Source organism: Sapajus apella, unplaced genomic scaffold, assembly GCF_009761245.1.
Source record: "Sapajus apella isolate SASKATOON/1434 unplaced genomic scaffold, GSC_monkey_1.0 scaffold2, whole genome shotgun sequence".
NCBI classification, from domain to species: domain Eukaryota; kingdom Metazoa; phylum Chordata; class Mammalia; order Primates; family Cebidae; genus Sapajus; species Sapajus apella.
In genome coordinates, this window is record NW_022436942.1 from 77,738,098 (window position 1) to 77,752,845 (window position 14,748).

Here is a 14,748-nt window from a genome sequence, read left to right on the forward strand (position 1 = left end):
GAGACAACAGATGCTGGAGAGGATGTGGAGAAATAGGAACACTTTTACACTGTTGGTGGGAGTGTAAGCTAGTTCAATCATTGTAAAAGAGAGAGTGGCACTTTCTCAAGGATCTAGAAATAGAAATTCCATTTGACCCAACAATCCCATTACTGGGTATATACCCAAAGGATTATAAATCATTCTATTATAAAGACACATGTACATATATGTTCATAGCAGCACTGTTTACAATAGCAAAGACCTGGAACCAACCCAAATGCCCATTGACAATAGACTGGACAAGGAAAATGTGGCACATATACACCATGGAATACTATGAGCCATAAAAAACGGTGAGTTCGTGTCCTTTGTAGGGACATGGATGAATCTGGAAGCCATCATTCTCAGCAAACTGACACAAGAACAGAAAATCAAACACCACATGTTCTCACTTACAGGTGGGTGTTGAACAATGAGAACTCATGGACACAGGGAGCGGAGCAACACGCACTGGGGTGTGATGGGTGGTCAGGGTTCAAAGTAATGACTGCCAGTGAGAAAAGTCCCCAACACCCCTGCTTGTCGACAGGGGACTGGGAAAGTGTCGAAGACCCAAAAGGCTATTTTCTGAACAGAGGAAGTATTGTCTGAGATGGGAAGAAACTAAGATAGACCATCAACAGTTAAGTGATACTTATAGATTTCTTTCTTTTTTTAAATTTTTTAGAGACAGGGCCTCACTCTGTTGCCCAGGCTGGAATGCAGTGGCATGATCATGGCTCACTGCAGCCCCAAACTCCTGGGCTCAAACAACTTTCCCATCTCAGCTTCCTGGCTACTTATGGATTTCTTGAATCTTCTTTCATTTAACACATACTTACTGAGCACCAACTGTGTGTCCAAAACAGTTATTTGAGTACCTGCCCTTCCCAAGCTTACATTTTAGAAGAGACAAATGATAAATAAATCCATAGGCTGGGTGCAGTGTCTCATGCCTGTAATTCCAATAGCTGGGGAGGCCAAGGCACGAGGATGGCTTGAGGCCAGGAATTTGAGACCAGCCTGGGCAACATAGTGAGACCCCATCTCTACAAAAAATTTTCTAAAAATTAGCCATTGATGGTGGCACATGCCTGTAGTCCTAGCTACTTGGGAGGCTGAAATGGGAGGATCACTTGAGTCCGGGATTTCAAGATTGCAGCCAACTATGATTGTGCCACTGCACTCCAGCCTGGGCAACAGAGTAACAACTTGCCTCTAAAAATAAACAAAATAGAAAAGAAAGTTGTAACTAGCAAGGCAATTGCATATAAAACGTGCTCAGAAGAGAATAAAACAGGATGCTGGGATAGAGAGACTGTGGGTGGGCATGGAGCTAAATTAGCAAGGGCGATCAAGGAAAGCCTCTCTCAGGTCTGATGTTTGAACTGACACCTGAAGACCTCAAGCTGGGGAGGGAGGCAGAGGCCAGAGCATGCAGGACCTTTGCAGAGCAAGTAAGACTTCAAGGTTACTCCAGGTGCAAGAGGAAGTATCTGGAAAGTTTTCAGTACAGGAGGGACTAGACATGGTTTGCTTTTCCAAGGTGTCTGTGTGGTTATTAATGTTATATCCATGTCTTCTTTTTTTTTTTTAACTCTAAAAGCCTTGCTCTTAAATAAGAAGAGGAGAGAGAGAGCCCAGCTTCAAGGTCCCACCTCAGCCCCAGAGCTTGCACATGGTTCTCCCAGGGGCAAGCAGAACACTGGCGCTGGCAGCAGAAGGGAGTAGCAGAGGAAGGAGATTTTGCAATGACGGGAGGGGTAAATGGAGCATCTCTCCAGGCACCTGCAACACCATAGGCCTTTCCCCAGTGACCACCTTCCCCTCACATCCAACCACTTGCCTGCTCCAATCAGTGCTGTCTCCTAAAACTCCTTCAAACTCTACCTTCGTCATACCTATTGCTTTTATCTTAAAGATAGAGAACTGGAGGCACATAAGGAGATCCTGACACTTATGTTTTGTTTAGCACACACAAAAAAACTATGTTTTTTAAAAAGTAGCAGTGACTTTTTAAGATTAAGATATTTTGAGGGAGGCCAAGGTGGGTGGATCACCTGAGGTCAGGAGTTCAAGACCAGCCTGACCAACATGGAGAAACCCTGTCTCTACTAAAAATACAAAATTAGCCAGGCGTGGTGGCACGTGCTTGTAATCCCAGCTACTAGAGAGGCTGAGGCAGGAGAATCACTTGAATCTGGGAGGCAGAGGTTGTGGTGAGCCAAGATCACGCCATTGCACTCCAGCCTGGGCAACAAGAGTGAAACTTGGTCTCAAAAAAAAGAAAAGTATTTTTGTATCAGCAATGTTATATGTACATTAATTCATTTAATCTTCACAAGAACTTCTTCATGCATATTCTGCTGAAGAGAACATTGGATCACCGAGAGGTTAAGTTATTTGTCCCAAGTCACACAGCTAGTAAATGCTAAAGGCAGAACTGAACCCAGGCAATCTGGCCTTCAAATCAAGATTGATTGCTCTGCTTTACCCAAGTATTCAGGAAAAAATAAAAGATGGACCAAGAGAACAATTTGCTTTTTTTTTTTAACATCAACCTATGTCGCTCATTTTTGGTACCTGGCCCCTGAAGGCCACCTGGGTTTGAGACCTCTGGTCTAGAGTCTCTTCACTTCTCACCTAAACAATATCAACAGCCTCCTAACTAGTCTCCTGGCTTCTTGTTCTGCCTTTACTCACTTATTTTTCTGCATGTTGAGTCAGAAAGGACTTTCTAAATTACAAATATGATATAGTTATCTCTAGCTCAACATCTTTCAATGACTCTATGTTTTCTCTACTACATTGCCTCTGATCTTGTCCCAGCCTGCCCAGGTCACACCTTAAGTGGGGTACACCAACCTCATCAAACACTTTCTTCTTTTTAAACAATGCACATTCTTGTATGACTTTCTCTACTTGAAATGCCTGTTCATCCTTGACCCTTCGGTCTGGTGGACTCCTGCTCAAAAGATCCAGCTCAAATGTTCCCTCCTCTGTGAAACCTTCTCTGACTCACCCAGGTTTCCTCTACTCTTGCCTATTAGTAGTTAGTATTTGCTTTTATGGAATTATTAACTTTAACTTAAAATGCCTCTCACTGTATCCAGTAGGAACTTCTTGTGGCTGAGTACAGAGACCTAAAAAACAGTGGCTTGAAAAAAGATAAAAGTTTATTTTTTGTACAGATTAAAGATCAGTCCAGGGCTGGTGAGGTGGCTTCAATCGATCGTCAGGGGTCCTACTCCTTCTCTTTCTTGTGTGCCATCCTTAACATCACCTCACAATCCACCATGGCTTTCAGAACTCCAGCCATCACACCCACATTCTAGGTTGTAAGAAAAAGGAAGTAAGCAAAGTACAAAAGTGCCCATTCCCAGCTGCGGTTAAGCAATCCTCTCAGGAACTCCCTACTACACTTCTACTAAAATCTCATTGCCAAGAACTTAGTCACAGGGTCATGCCCAGCTACAAAAGATGTTGAAAAAATGAGCTAGCAAATGCTTCCCCTTATATGCATAGAAAGTATCATAGTTCAATTACTAAGAAAGAAGGTGAAAAGGAATGTGAGCTCCCTGCAGGTGTGCAACAGTAACATCTCATTTACCTTCTCTCTAGCACACAGTAGGGACACAAAAATGGCTGAAAAAAATGAATTATCCGCTGGGAGGGAAAGTTTGCTACTTTAGCCTCCCAAATCTTTTCCTCCATTTATACCTTAACCTCCATCCCATTTGTCACAGCATTGACAAAAGTAGATTAATTCCCAGCCTCTCTTGCCTTCTAAAACCTCCTCAAATTGATTCTGAATTCTTGAGTCCTATTTTGAAAGACACACTATTTGACCAAGGTCTAATTTCCAAGGCTTCTGCATAATGAAGTCTTTGTAGATGCAAATCACTGGAGACAGCAGGTTGTGGCCTCTCCATGGAATGATTCCCTCCCCAAATCAATGGCAGAGAGATTCCCAAGAAACAAAAGCCCAGGCTGTTCCTCCTGCCAGTCTTGAAACTCTGAGTCTTGGAACTATTAGAGGAGAAACTCACTTAAATAGCATCTCAAAATATGGGTCCTATACCATCTCGTGTTTCCCTTCAAACCAGCCCCATACAACAAAAAGACCTCCTCTATCCCCTCTCCCCCAAAAGAAAAAATGGATTTAGGCATTCAAGGATGAGATTCTTAGATAGGCTGGGCATGGAAGATGGAGAAAAGAAGTCAGGATTTTTTCTTTGGGGATATAATTTGTCATTTGGTGCCTTAGAATGTGCCAGGTCACTGTGATCATTTGTTGATATCCATATCCACCACCCATGGGCTGGTTTGCTTATGAGTTGGGGGCAGGAGTGGTGGAGCAGTCAGATGTTGCTGTTGGTTCCAAAGAGAAGAGAAGAAACTAGGAGAACCAATCACAGCTCCCTTGCTAATAGGCTTCTGGACACACTCCAAGGATTCTGGGATGTGTGACTCTAGGGAAGGTGGGCATGACAAGATGAAAATAAAGGTCAAGTTCAAGTTAAAGGGAATCATGCCCACAAATTGAGAGCTGGAGTAGAAAATGGCTTAATGCTGACATTTATCACAGCCTGGATGGCTCCAAAGTCACTAAGGAAAGGCATTCTTTCCCTAGCATCCAGTGATTGCATTAATATACAAAGCTGGACACAAATGGTCTTGGGAAACACTGGGCTTCAGGCCTCCCTTCCAGTATGGCTTTTGAGACCCGAGCTTGAGCCAGCTGCAGGTACGCGCTATGGAATGTCTGCACTGGTATTGTCATCATTCATTGCTATCCAAATCTAACTCAGAGTCCCAAATCCTTCCCTCTATTTCCTCCCTAGTTGTTCACTTATTCATTCTGCAACTGTTGATCGAGACCCCATGTGCTAAGCATGCTGCCAGGTGCTATCAATAAAAAGACAAATAAAATGTGGCCCCTGACATCAAGGAACTCACAGACTAGAGGAAGGACCTGCAAGCGAACAGGCAATGACCATCACATGAAATCAATGCTATGATGGGGGTTGGAAGGACAATTTGCTGCAGGAGTCCACAGGTGGGCACCCTACCAGGTGCACTGGACGGAGATGGGAAGAGAGCATTCTTCCAGAAACCCAGAGGAGGGAGGAAAATGTGATAGATCTATCAAAAGTGCATGAAACCAACATCAGCCACTCTACTTTCTGTTCTGAGACAGTGCATATTTCCCATAAAGATAGAAAATAAAAATCAAAAATTATTTTTACCCGGTGGAGACAGCCATCTAGCATATTTGTTCATTGCGAGATGCAATCCAGTTGCACCACTAAGAATACGTGTTTAAGGTTCTCTCTTCGGTTGCTCAAGTTCCAGTAGTTGGCTATCGAAGTTTTCTTCTTAGTTCCTGGAATTTAAAAGCCATCTCAAAAGTCTCCTCTCTTTTATTTCTTGATATATCTCTGATCTCCAATGGCTCTCTATCTGTGTATTTCCTCCTCTTCTCACTCCAAGTGCCTTCTTCTCTCTTCTTGTTCATAAATCTGGGGAGAAATTCTGGAGTATTCACAGTCACCAAGAGACAACCTCACACTGATATTTCAGCACCGTGGACAGCTACAAACATTCTGGAAAAAGCAGTCCCAAAGCTCATGGTTTTGTATCAAAGCGGATTCCATGCTAGGGAGTGGAAAGAATCAAGATATCCAGGGATTTGCAAATATGTATCCACATAAGACAGAACCATTCAATTCCACTCTCCTTTTCTTGAGGACAGTAAGTTATTCCATCTCTATTTCATTTCCCAACTTTTTGGAGTGTCAGTGTGTTCATTTCCTATAGCCGCTGTAAAATTTCTGACAGAAACTTATCGTCTCACAGTTCTGGATACTAAACATCCAAAATCAACGTGTCTATAGGTCCATGCATCTTCTGAAATCCACAGGAGAGAATTCTTCCTTGACTTTTCTTATGGGTGCTGCCAATCCTTGGCATTCCTTGGTTTATAAATGCATCACTTGAATCTATAGCCCCTGACATCACATCTTTTCCTGTGTGTCACTCTATCCTACTTATAAGGACACTAGTCATTGGATAGAGGGTTCATCCTGCCCCAGTGTGACCTTACCTTTACATAACTACAATCACCTGTCACATAACAATGTTTCGGTCAACAATGGACTACATATAAGACAGTGGTCCCATACGATTAGACTGAAGCTGAAAAATTCCTATTGCCTAATATATCTTAGCCATCATGATATCATAGCACACTATGTTACTCACAGGTCTGTGATGATGCTGGTGTCAATAAACCTACTACATTTTATACTGCATATAAAAGTATAACACAATTATGTACAGTACATAGTACTGTACTTGATGATGATAAAATGACTATGTTACTGGTTTACATATGTACTACACTTTATTTTCTATGGTGATTTTAGAGTGTATTCCTTCTACTTACGAAAAGAAAGTGAATTGTAAAACAGCCCTAGGTAGGTCCTTCAGGAGATATTCCAGAAGAAGGCATTGCTGGGAGATGATAGTTCCATGCGTGTTACTGCCTTTGAAGACCTTCAGGGGGACAAGATATGCAGATGAAAGACTGTGATATTGATCATCCTGACCCTGTGTTGGCCTAGGCTAATGTGTGTGTTTGTGGCTTCTTTTTTTTGTATTTTGTTTTTTGTTTTGAGACAGTTTCATTCTTGTTGCCCAAGTTGGAGTGCAGTGGCGCAATCTCAGCTCACTGCAACCTCCACCTCCCAGGTTCAGGTAATTCTCCTGCCTCAGCCTCCTCCCAAGTAGCTGGGATTACAGGCACCTGCCACCATGCCTGGCTGATTTTTTTTTTTAGTAGAGACAGGGTTTCAACATGTTGGCCAGGCTGATCTCAAACTCCTGACCTCAGATGATCCACCTGCCTTGGCCTCTGAAAGTGCTGGGATTACAGGCATGAACCACCATACCTGGCCTTAGTTTTTAACAAAAATAATTTAAAAGCAAAAAATTTTTAAAAATAGAAAAAAGCTTACAGAATAAGGATATTAAAAAAGAAAACTTTTTTTACAGATATAGAATGTGTTATGTTTTATGCTGTTATTACAAAAGACCCAAGAAGCTTAAAAAGTGTAAAGCTTAAAAGTAAAAAAGTTACAGTAAGTTAAGTTTAATGCATTATTGAAGAAAGAAAAATATTTTTAGTAAGTTTAGTGTAGCCTAAGTGTACGTGTTTATAAAGTCCACAGTAATGTCCTAGGCCTTCGTATTGACTGACCACTCCACTCACTGACACCTAGAAAAATTTTCAGTCCTGGAAATTCCATTTATGATAAGTACCCTATATAGGTGTATTTTTTTTATCTCTTATACTATATTTTGGCTGTACCTTTTCTATGTTATGCCTAGATACACAAATACTTAACATTATTTTATAATTGCCTACAGTATTCAGTATAGTAACATGCTGTACAGGTTTGTGACCTGAGAGCAATAAGCTGTATATACCACATAGCCCACGTGTAGAGTAAGCTATGCCACCTAGGTTTATGTGAGTGCACTCTATGATGTTTGCACAATGACAAAATCACCTAATGATGCATTTCTCAAGATGTGTCTCCATTGTTAAATGACACAACTATCATTAAGTCTGCAGTGATCTTATTTCCAAATAATGTCATCGACTGAGGTCCTGGGTTATGAGGACCTCAGTATATCTTGGCAAAGAGGGTCACACAGTTCAACCCATAACAGTTGAATATGAAGAAATATTTCTATACTATACAAAATCAACAATATTCTTTTTTTCTGAGACAGGGTCTCTGTTGTCTAGGTTGGAGTGCAGTGGTGTGATGTTGACTCACTGCAGCCTTGACTTCCCAGGCTGAGGTGATTCTCCCACCTCACCCTCTTGAGTAGCTGGGAATACAGGTGCACCCAACCATACCCAGCTAATTTTTTTATATTTTTTGTTTTAGTAGAGATGGTGGTTTCTCCATGTTGCCCAGGCTGGCCTCAAACTCCTGAGCTCAAGAAATCCTCCCACCTCAACCTCCCAAATTGCTGAGATTATAGGTGTGAGCCACTGCCCCCGGCCAAAATCAATATTAGGTATGAAAATAAAAGTTAGGTCAGGGAAGGAGGAGTGGTGGGAGCTGTGGGGAGCTGGAGAGCACATGCCTATCTAAAGGCACACCTAGCACGCAGAAGGAATGGGGGCAGTGTAGTCCCATCTCAGACTCCTTTCTAGGGAAGCTGGAGGTCTGGATTTTCATGTAAAATCTTCCAGTTTAAAAAGGTTGACATCTGCATGGAATCAAATAAAACACATTTGTGAGCTGAATTCAGCCTGTGGATTGCTGATTTAAAAATCCAGGCCAATGGAGATCAGAGAGGGTTTCCTGAGTAAGACAGTTTCCTCTCAGCTTTGGAAACAGTTCTCCCTGGCTGCAGTAGAGTTTAAGGTGGGGAAGGGAAGGGAGATGAAACCAGGGATAAAAAGAGCAGATGAATCCTGGCAGGCCTTACAGGCCACATTGAAGGAATTTATTTATTTTTTATTGTATTATTATTATTATTATTTTCTTATTTAGAGTCTCACTGTATCACCCAGAATGTAGTGCAGTGGCACGATCTTGGCTTACTGCAACCTCCGCCTCTCAGATTCAAGTGATTTTCGGGCCTCAGCATTCCAAGAAGCTGGAATTACAGGCACCCACCACCATGCCCAGCTAATTTTTGTACATTTTGTAGAGGTAGGGTTTCACCATGTTGGCCAGGCTGATCTCAAACTCCTGGCCTCAAGTGATCCGCCCACCTTGACCATGCAAACGGCTGGCATTACAGGCATTAGCCAAAAGAAACACAGAGCCACTGATGGGTTTTAAGCAGAGGCCTGGCATGATCAGATTCACAACCTACTTAACACTATGAGCCACCTCTTCTGGACCCTGATGGAATCCCTCTCCAGATCCCAACCCTCAGGAGCAGAGGTGACCCCAGCTTGAGGCCCGCACCCTGCCCTGCACAATTCTGTCTCAGGGGTGACTTCTGGTCAAGAGTGACCTCTCATATTCTCATTAGATCTACAGAAGCTCCTGGAGATGGTTCGGGAGGATGCCCGGAGGTCAATCATGATAGAAAATGGGATGCAAAGAAAAGCACCCAGGTATGTTCTCTTGACTCCTGGGGCAAATAAAGCTTAGAATAATAGCAATCACACTAACTGTAGTAGTTGAGCATTTTCTCTGTGACACGCACTGAGCTGTGTCGTTTATTTGTATCACTTCTCTGAGTTCTTACAATAATCCTACAAAGTAGATACTATTATCTTCATTTTACAAGTAAGGAAATGAGGCTCAGAGAGGCTATGTGACTAGTTCAAGGTCACTCAGCCAGTGAATGATAAGGCCATGACTCTAATCTAGACCTTTCTTTTTGGTTTATTTTTGTTTTTGAGACAGGGTTGCTCTGTTAACCAGGCTGATGTACAGTGGCAAAATCATAGCTCACTGCAGCCTCCAACTCCTGGGCTCAAACGATCCTCCCGCCTCAGCCTCCTAAATAGCTGGGACTACAGCCACACACCACCACACCTAGCTAATTTTTTTAATTTTGTAGAGACAGGATCGCACTATACTGCCTGGGCTGGTCTTGAACTCCTGGCTTAAGCCATCCCCCCACCTTGGCCTCCCAAAATGCTGGGGTTACAGGTGCGAATCACCATATTTGGCAAATGCAGACATCTCTAACTCCAAAAACCATTCTCCTTGCCACTGCTGTGCTGCCTCTCAGGAATTCTCTGGTTATTCATTCATCCTTTGAGTGAATACTTATGAACATGTATGGGCTGTGTACTCATTATTATTGTGAGAAGTGTCCATGAAAGGAAAGCTTGAAAGTGTGAGAACAAATAATCAGGGCATTTGACCTAGTCTGGGCTGGGGATGGGGATCAGAGAAGTTTCCTCCAAGGAAGAAGCTTTAAGCTGAGATTTAGATAAAGCATGTAAATTAGCTAGCAGGGAGGCGGGGAAGAGAGTATTACAGGCAGCACATGTGCAAACGTGGTCAAAAGGGACCATAAGACCATAACACCTTCAGGAAACTGAAACACAGCCAAAATGGGATGAAACTCAAGGATTCTGGTTTTTATTCGAAGAACAGCAGGAATCCTTTGAAGTTTCAAGCCGGCAACTGGTACGATTGGCTCATAAGGAGGCACTATCCTAAGACATCCCCTTTCTGGTGGGAAGCTTTGTCCACCAGGCTTCTGACCTCTGAAAACCCCAGAGACCACACAGCCTAGAGCTGGAGTTCCCTTCCCAAGTGCAGATTTTTTGGGGGTAAGCAAATTACTTCCTGAAAATAAATGAGGCACTAGAAGAGGTTCATCATCGCCTTCAGCCCACTGGGATGCCAACTATGACTTATTGGTTATTGTTATTACCGTAATTACAGTTTACTGTGCACTTTCACATGCATCACACCTCGCCTCTGCTTGGGAAAAATGATGCATTTGCCTGCTGTTGCCTCGATTCTCATTGGGGCTGCTCTGAAAGGTGGCACTTGGAGGCACTCAGAGACAATGTTGACCCATGAGGCCCTCACTGCTGTGCCTGATTTATAAGCATTAGAGGCAGACAATAATAATGAAACATCAGCTCAGCGAGGCTCCTTCCTTTGTAAGAACTCACAGCACAAGCACTGGCTTTGGAGTCAGATCGACGTGGATCTAAAACCTGTTGCCCTTGGACATGTCATCTAGGCTTTCTCTAAACCTCAGTTTTTTCATCTATAAAATAAGATTGTGTAGCATCAAAGCACTGGCTTTGGAACCCAACAAACTAAGGTCAGTCTCCATGCCCATGACTAATTGCTGGGTGATGTTGGGTAAGTTTCTTCACCTCTCTGAGTCTGATTCTATTTCTGTAAAATGAGGCTCATTAGCAGTCTATCCCGAAGGGTTGTAGTGAGAATTAGATGATATTATCCCTGTAAAATATTACTAATGTTATAGAAATAACATCTACTTCAATGAACCATTTTAAGCATTTAGTCAGATAATGCATTTATTTAACATATTAGCATGTGCCTGGCATACAGTAAGTATTCAATAAATGGCAGTGAGGTTGGTGGTGGGGATGGTGGTGAGGATAGTTGTCACTTTTATCTCACGCATGTTGCCCCACAGAATCTTCTCCTGCTGAGACAGGTACATTCATCATTACCATCATCCCATCTCACAGATGTCAAAGAGCAACAAGCAGTGGCTTCCATAAGGTCTTCAAAGACAAAACCACACTAGAACCTCGTTCTCACAAGACCCATCACATGGCCTCTGCATTCAATTTAATGATAAAATAACCATGGTTACAGAGGAAGAATGTGTTGAAGTATCCCTTCCTCATTAATTCCTCTGGGAAAAAAAATCTCCCTAATCTTTTGCTAAGGCAGCAGATAGTGAAGCTTCAATGCAAAGCTACAGAGAGACGGTTAGAAAAAGCTGCACATTCTCTTTTTGCCCCCTCACTTTGGAAGCTGGATTTCTTTCTCACTTTAGATCCCAAATCTGCTCTCATCAAGGCTAACACTGAACTGTGGGGCTTTCAGAAATCCCTATAAGCCAGTGCATCCAGCCCCCAGCCTCAAGACCAGGCTGCCCCCAGTCATCTAAAACCACAGCCTTTTCTTAAAATCCTGCAGCGGTGTCCCTGAAGATTAGAAGCAGCTTGGGATACTTACGATAAATACAAATTTCTACACCTCCTCATCCCAGAACCCACTGAATCATAACCTCCAGAGGTAGCAAGATATATATACATTTGAGACAGAGTCTCACTCTGTCACCCAGGCTGGAGTACAATGGTGCCATCTCAGCTTACTGCAACCTTCACCTCCTGGGTTCAAGCGATTCTCATCCTCATTCTCATGCCTCAGTTCAAGTGATTCTCATGCCTGAGTAGCTGGGACTACAACTGTGAGCCATCATATCCAGCTAATTTTTGCATTTTTAGTAGAGACAGGGTTTCACAGTGTTGTCCAGGCTAGTCTGGAACTCCTGACCTCAAGTGATCCACTTACCTCGGCCTCCCAAAGTGCTGGGATTACAGGCATGAACCACCACACCCAGCCAATAGCTGTATTTTTTTAAGAAGCACTTCAGGTGGGAATTATTTCACGGTATTTTACCTTATGGTGTGGAATTTTAAGAAAGAGAGAGAGAGAGAGAAAGTGTGTGTGTGTGTGTGTGTGTGTGTGTGTGTGTGTGTGTGTGTGCGCGCGCGTGCACGTACCTATTTGTGTGATCTAAATGCAGCTTCTGGGGCCCACCTCCAGACCCAATGTATTCAAGTCCCTAGAAATGTAGCCAAGAAATCTGTATTCTTAGCAAACTCTCCAGGTGAGTGCTGTGCCCAGTAGAGTCTGAAGATTCCTGCTCTAGAAAGAGAATTCCCCCTCCTCCCACATGTAGTTGCTCCACAAAATCTTCATGTATTCAGTGCTTTGTTAAAGGACTCACTTTGCTTTGCAGCATCTTGTCAGTACTGAAACAAAACAAGAGCAATTCTGCCTATAAGGAAATGCAGACCACCCACAAGTCAAGGTAGGAAAGCCTGGAGCCTGCAGCAGGTGCCGCGGAAGGCAGCCCACTGTTACAGGGACCACTGCAGGGAAGATCCTCCCTAAACCATGGAAAGTGGGACAGGAAAGGGAGGACTTTTTCCTTCTTATGATCTCACAAGAAACAAGCCCTTTTATTGCAGGGCCAGGAGTGAGAATCCAGGCATTTCTCCCCAACAATTATACATCATCAAGTTAAAATGTTCTAATCATGGAGAAGTGAGGTAGGGAGGATATGGTACAAGACTATCTCTCTCTCTCTACTTGGCTAAGTTATAATGGGGGAGGTGGAGATCTTCCCCCAATTTATTTTAGAGAATTTTTTTTTGAGATGGAGTCTTGCTCTGTCACTCAGGCTGGACTACAGTGGCACAATCTCGGCTCACTGCAACCTCCAAACCTCCACCTTCCCAGGTTAAAGTGATTCTCCTGCCTCAGCCTCCCAAGAAACTGGGACTACAGCCATGCACCACCATGCCTAGCTAATTTTTGTATTTTTAGTAGAGACAAGGTTTCACCATGTTGGCCAGGCTGGTCCTGAACTCCTGACCTCAAGTGATCTGCCCCCCTCAGGCTTCCAAAGTGCTGGAATTACAGGTATGAGCCACCATGCCTGGCCAATTTAGAGAATATACTTAGATTCCTCATCTGTGCCAGTAACTGTGCTAGGTTTGGGGGATTCAGCAGCAGATGAAACAAACACAGCCTGCCCTCTTGGATCTCTGTATCTGGGCTGGGGTTATAATGTTTTATGTACCATAGACTCCTTGGAAGTCTGAGAAAATCTATGGACTCCTTTAAGAAAAATGTTTTTAAATACATACTACACATTGCAAAAGATTACTAAGAAATGCTTAGTAATATAGATTGCTATATTACAATCAAATTTGGGATATGGTCATCTATGCATGTCTTTCACAATGCATTACACAACAAGACTTACCAACAGGTCTAACAACTCCTGTAATGTTGAATTAATGTTGAGTATAAATGATTTTTTAAAATATCTCCCACAAATGTAACATGATAGGCAAATACCTACAATTTCCATTTTGGTTAAAGGTTAGTTCAAGTAAAGGTGCAACTTTTTTCCCCATCTGCATTTATGGACCCCTTGGATTCTACCCATGCTTAAGAATTGCTGGTCTAATGGGAGAGTCAAGCATTTCTCAGATAATCCTACAGCTGGCCATAACATCATGACTGTGAAGTGCTCTGAAAAAGTAGAGGGGTTGAGTGCTAACCAAGACTGAGTCTGAGTCTGATATTTATGCTGAGAACGTAAGGACAAAGGAGAATTGACTAGGCTATGAGGAGGAAAGGTGGAAATGCTGTTCTGAGCAGGGTCAATAGCATATGCTAAGGTCCTGAGGCAGGAGGAATCTCAGGGGCACCAAGCAAAGACCAATGCAGCTGAAACTCAAAGAGGGCCAAGCAGGGGGCACAGTGTGAGACAGGGGGAAGGGTCTTTTATTGCTTATTTCTGCCTCTTTCTTATCACCAGCTAATAACACCGCTTTCCTTACCTCCCACCTCCTCCCTGAATCACTGTCAAAGCTCTTGAAAAGAAGAGAGCCATCTACAGGAGGAAGGTCAGGGCCACCATGCTCCCCTAAAGGATTCATCTGCAGGAATTAGGGCAGCTGGTTGGAATCCAAAATCAAGGCTTTCTGGATATTGTTAATGGGGGGTCTGCATTTTCCCTAAGTAGGATGAAAAATTGCTCCATTACCTACTGGGCCTGAGACCTCCACGTCTAGTCCTGTGAGCTTCTGGGGAAACCAGCAAAGCCCAGGACCTTTCTATGGGGAGCAGTCTGGAAAATGGCCAGGACTGCCTGCCTAAAAAAGTCCCAAATGCCACAGGGGTAGAAGCAAAGGGTTACCCACACATCACAGGAAGAAGGAAACCAGTTTTACCATCCCCTCCCCCAGAGCCACACAGATAAAGTGGTCAGATCAGTTTCCCAAGCATTTGGAAGAAAGAAGGGGAAACAGGTTCAGAGAGAAGGTGCTAGACAATGATGCTGAAAGCCCCAGTCCCTAAGCAAGGATCCTGGAGAAAGGCTTGGGGGGCAGGGTGGGCACGGGTAGGGGCCCTTCATCCCCCTCTAGGAAGCTTG

At 43.3% G+C, this 14,748-nt stretch overlaps 1 protein-coding gene across 1 annotated transcript in view; it reads left to right on the plus strand.

Annotated features, from left to right (window-relative positions):
• CCDC60 (coiled-coil domain containing 60) overlaps positions 1 to 14,748 on the plus strand; it is a 73,166-nt gene that overhangs the window by 38,505 nt on the left and 19,913 nt on the right. The window contains exons 8-9 of the mRNA XM_032283385.1: positions 9,088 to 9,172; positions 12,538 to 12,609. Of these exons, the coding sequence (XP_032139276.1) occupies positions 9,088 to 9,172; positions 12,538 to 12,609 (157 nt within the window). The remainder of the gene's footprint in view (positions 1 to 9,087; positions 9,173 to 12,537; positions 12,610 to 14,748) is intronic.